Below are 4,062 nucleotides of genomic sequence, written 5' to 3'. Positions count from 1 at the left end.
CCATACTAGGCATAAAAGTTACACCCGGGCGCAACGCATACAGGGCTTAAGTCTAAGTGGTGCACTAGTCATAACTTTAGTTTGGTCTTAACCTTCGGTTCTACGTCGGACGTAGAGTTACGCCCAGCTTACGCCCAGCTGGTGCACTCCAATTCTGGTCATGGAATTTAGTGTACAGTCAGGGCTCGACATTAAGGATGGCCCGATGGCCCGGGGCCATCTAGCATTTAGCTCGGGCAATGAAGCCTCACCTGCTGGTTGCCCGATCGGGCAATCTATTATGCCAGTATCATGCAGCTCGCGGATCCAGTAATGAGTGACCCGACAGTAAAACTAAAACACATCTACTATAACTAGTTTAGGTAGTTTGAGAGGTAATTAAAATAGCTACGTGTGATATTCTAACCTGAAGTGTGTGTTTTGTCCGCTCACCGCTGCATGTGATCATGCAGAGCTGCGTGTGGACTCCTCAGCAGCAGCTGATCTCTCTCTCCCGTCAGATTAGACTTCACTCGCGTTTATGTTCATATCGATCAGATCCAGCTAGTTCTAGCTAATGATATGACTACCTGCTTATTAAAAGACACCTAAACAATGAGTGTCGCTATGCAACTGGGTGAGGCCACAAAGTATAGCGCAGCATTATGCATTTGTTTACATGCCCACCGGAACCCTGGGGCATTACCAACAGATCAACGCACAATCAACCCATACAGGACATCTCTTTCTCCACATTAAGTGTTAGAGATTAGAATTGACTATTCTTGTCTGTCACATAAGTGGCGCAACTGAATACTACCCTGACAATGAATCGAATGCAACCACATTTTCGTGGGAATTTCAGTTTGTTACAGATTCTGATGCTGAATACATAATGATCAAATAATTTAAAGTGTATTTAGAGTGTATTACAATGTTTCTTAGTCCACCAAAGCAAGGTGAACAACCTGGAAAGAAGAAGAGAAAGACTGAGCTGCAGCCCCCCCCCCAAAAAAGAGAATCCCAGTCAGAAGAAGAGAGAATTCAGAAGGCCAGAGACTATGAGGGGAAGGAGAGGGCAAGGGCATTCATCCCAGCTTGGCTGGACCAGTTTCCATGGCTGAGATTTGACAAAGAGAAGAATGAAATGTTCTGTGAGCCTTGCAGACATTTCCCTTCCATCAGTGATAAGTATGTATGAACTTATTATTATATAATTATGCAATTTTGTATATGTACTTTTGATTTTCAGGTCTTGACTTAGAAAAAATCCTATATTCTGGCCCCAAATTCCACTATGTACAGGGGGAGTTCTGGCCAATTTTTGTCCATGTCTCGACTTAGAAAAAATGTTGCCCCAAACCCCAAAAATCACATTGCTTATTTAAATGTTTCCCTAATTTCAGGACATGCAGTCTGTACAAGGGCAACAGTACATTCCGCAAAACATTACTGGATTGTCATGATCCAAGCAAGAAGCATGAGATGTGTGCTGCAGCTTCCCAAGCAAAGATTGATGGTGAGAATTCTGTGGTGGCCCCTATACTGCGTGGCCTCTCTAAAATGCAGGATGAACTTCGTGCTGGCATGAGCAACCTTTTCCATGTGGCCTACTTTGTGGTCAAGAGTGAGAGGCCCTTTACAGATTTTCCTGTCTTGGTGGACCTGAACAGGAGGACCGGTGCCAAGATGCCCCTGTGTTACCACCACGACAAAGCCTGCGCACGGTAAATATTTTCTTCAAAAGTAAATATCTTTTCTTCACAACTAATTTTTAGAATTACTGGTACCGGTACTTCTTGCATTTATTTCACCTTAAAATGTTACAACTGCCACATGCAAATGTATTAAATTAATTGATATTTTTACTTTTAGATTTTTTGTGGACATCTACCAGTTCATTTATGACCCTATTCTGGCTGAGGTGAAGAGTGCCCGATTCTTCTCAGTCATGATAGATGGGGCAACGGACAAGGCGATCCTGGAACAAGAAATCGTGTACGTACGGTACCGAGACTCCACCAAGAGGCCAAAAAATGTGTTTTTTTTTAGCATTGAACACGTCAAGCGAGCCAATGCTAAAGGCCTATATGCACACATTATGGGAGGTAAGATATTCTTTGCTGATGACATGTGATTATCTATTTAAAATAATAATAATTGTTTGCTGATGACACTTAATAAATGTGCTATTTTAAATAAAAAAACAGCATTTGCACGGGGTAGAGTGGACGACTGGAAGAAGAGGTTGGTGGGGTTCGGGGCAGATGGGGCTGCTGTTAACTTCGGGAAAGACAATGGTGTCCAGGCCCTCCTCAAACGGGATATCGCATATCTCATTGCCCTTCACTGCGTGGCCCACCGTGCTGAGAGGGGGCTCGTTGACAGCCTCAAGGAGCTTGACAAGCTCAAGGCACTTAATCAGAACCTTAAGTGGCTTTACAAGCACTATAAGTTCAGCCCAAAAGCCTTACATGAGCTGCGTTTGGTAGCGGAGGCCTTGGAGGAGAAAGTGCTGAAGCCAACCAACTTTGCTGGGGCGAGATTTCTCCCATACATACACAAAGCCAACAAGGTAGGTCTAAACAAATATTTAATAGATAATTAAATCTCATCAGCATAGAAAATATAAAATTGCTATCTTTATTGCAGATTGTGTGCGAAAGCTACGCGGTATTCGTGACCTACTTCCAGGATCTCATAAGCACTGAGAGAAGACCGAAGCCAAGCCCAAAGGTGCGAGGAAGGGCGTACAGGATCCTCACCTTCCTCATGGACTATGACAATGTACTTTTCAGTTATTTCATGCGTGACACTTTTGAAGCCCTCTCTGAGTTGTCACTGAACTTCCAGAAGGACAGCCTGACTGTATGTGATGCTGTGGAAGCCCTGGAGACATGCTCACTGAAGTTAGTGGACCTGCAGTTCCAACCAACTGAGGGGATGCAGGAGGTCATTGATGCAGTCTCAGAAACCGGCCTCTTCCGAGGGACTAAACTCAAGTATGTCAACGAAGGGCAGATTCTCTTTCTCCGGAAGAAAGTCATAGGTATGTGCCCAATAATATTTTCTTCAAAGTAAATATTCAATATTTTTTCTTCAAAAGTAAATATTTTCTTCATAAGTAAATATGTGCATAACATGTTTTAATAGATAATTTTTTTATGGTGGTCCAAAGACAGGAATATAATTTCACATTTGTTATGATATAAATTATTTTTTATGGTGGTCCAGAGACAGGGATTATAATTTGACATTTTGTATGTGTTTGCAGATGTGCTCATCAAGCACCTGGAGAAAAGATTCCAAGATCTCCAGAAAGGGAGTGTCCCTTCAAAATGTTCCATCTTCAACCCCAGTCAGTGGCCCTCTGACAGACAGGAGCTGGCTGCCTATGGCAAACAAGACTTTGCTGATATCTGTGAGCATTATCAGCCCCTGATGGACGAGCACAGTGTTACAACTAAAATGCTGAAGTCTGAGTTCATCCTCTACAAGAGTTATGCAGCAGCCCGCACACTTCGAATGCCACAGATCTTCTCTGGCATCCTGTGTGACACTGAGAGATGCAAACAGTATAAGGGGCTGTCAATACTGTTTGAAATATACCTTGTTCTGGCAGTCAACACTGCAGTGTGTGAGCGGGGGTTCAGCTGCATGAAGAGGGTGAAGAACGACTGGCGTTCCTGTCTGGGTACTGAGCAGCTCAGCCGCCTGATGTTTTCCTCCATTGAGGGCCCCTCAATGGACAACTTTGATGCTGCCGGAGCCATGGAGAAGTGGTGGACCTCAGGAAATAGGGCTCGTCGCCCTGGCTTCAACCCGTGGCAGAAGGAGCAGGAGCAGGAGATACGGGACGACCTCTATGAAGACCTGGTTCTTATGGATCAGGAAGCCGAGCAGGAGGAGAATGTGCGCCAGGAGGCCATATCTGACGAGCTCGGACTTGAGGCAGAGAATGTGGCTGCTGGCGAGAAGCGCTTGGCTGAAGCTCTTGACGACTCAGATGAGTCAGACATAGACGAGTCAGACATTGACACTTTCTTGAAAGACTATTAGTCGTTGAATCAGCAAACACAAACA

General features: G+C 44.4%; 1 protein-coding gene across 1 annotated transcript; it reads left to right on the top strand.

Moving 5' to 3' along the window:
• The first annotated feature begins 913 nt into the window (after positions 1 to 913).
• On the top strand, positions 914 to 4,062 carry LOC117538655 (zinc finger protein 862-like). The gene is made up of 6 exons (XM_034204525.1): positions 914 to 1,170; positions 1,386 to 1,706; positions 1,855 to 2,087; positions 2,190 to 2,554; positions 2,632 to 3,028; positions 3,254 to 4,062. Exons 1-6 carry the CDS (start codon positions 914 to 916, stop codon positions 4,036 to 4,038), a joined length of 2,358 nt encoding a protein of 785 aa, XP_034060416.1. The 3' UTR covers positions 4,039 to 4,062.

The sequence above is a fragment of the Gymnodraco acuticeps genome, unplaced genomic scaffold (assembly GCF_902827175.1).
Source record: "Gymnodraco acuticeps unplaced genomic scaffold, fGymAcu1.1, whole genome shotgun sequence".
In the NCBI taxonomy this organism is placed as follows: Eukaryota; Metazoa; Chordata; class Actinopteri; order Perciformes; family Bathydraconidae; genus Gymnodraco; species Gymnodraco acuticeps.
Note: the sequence above shows the minus strand (reverse complement) of the source record. Positions and strands in the feature narration are given on the sequence as shown.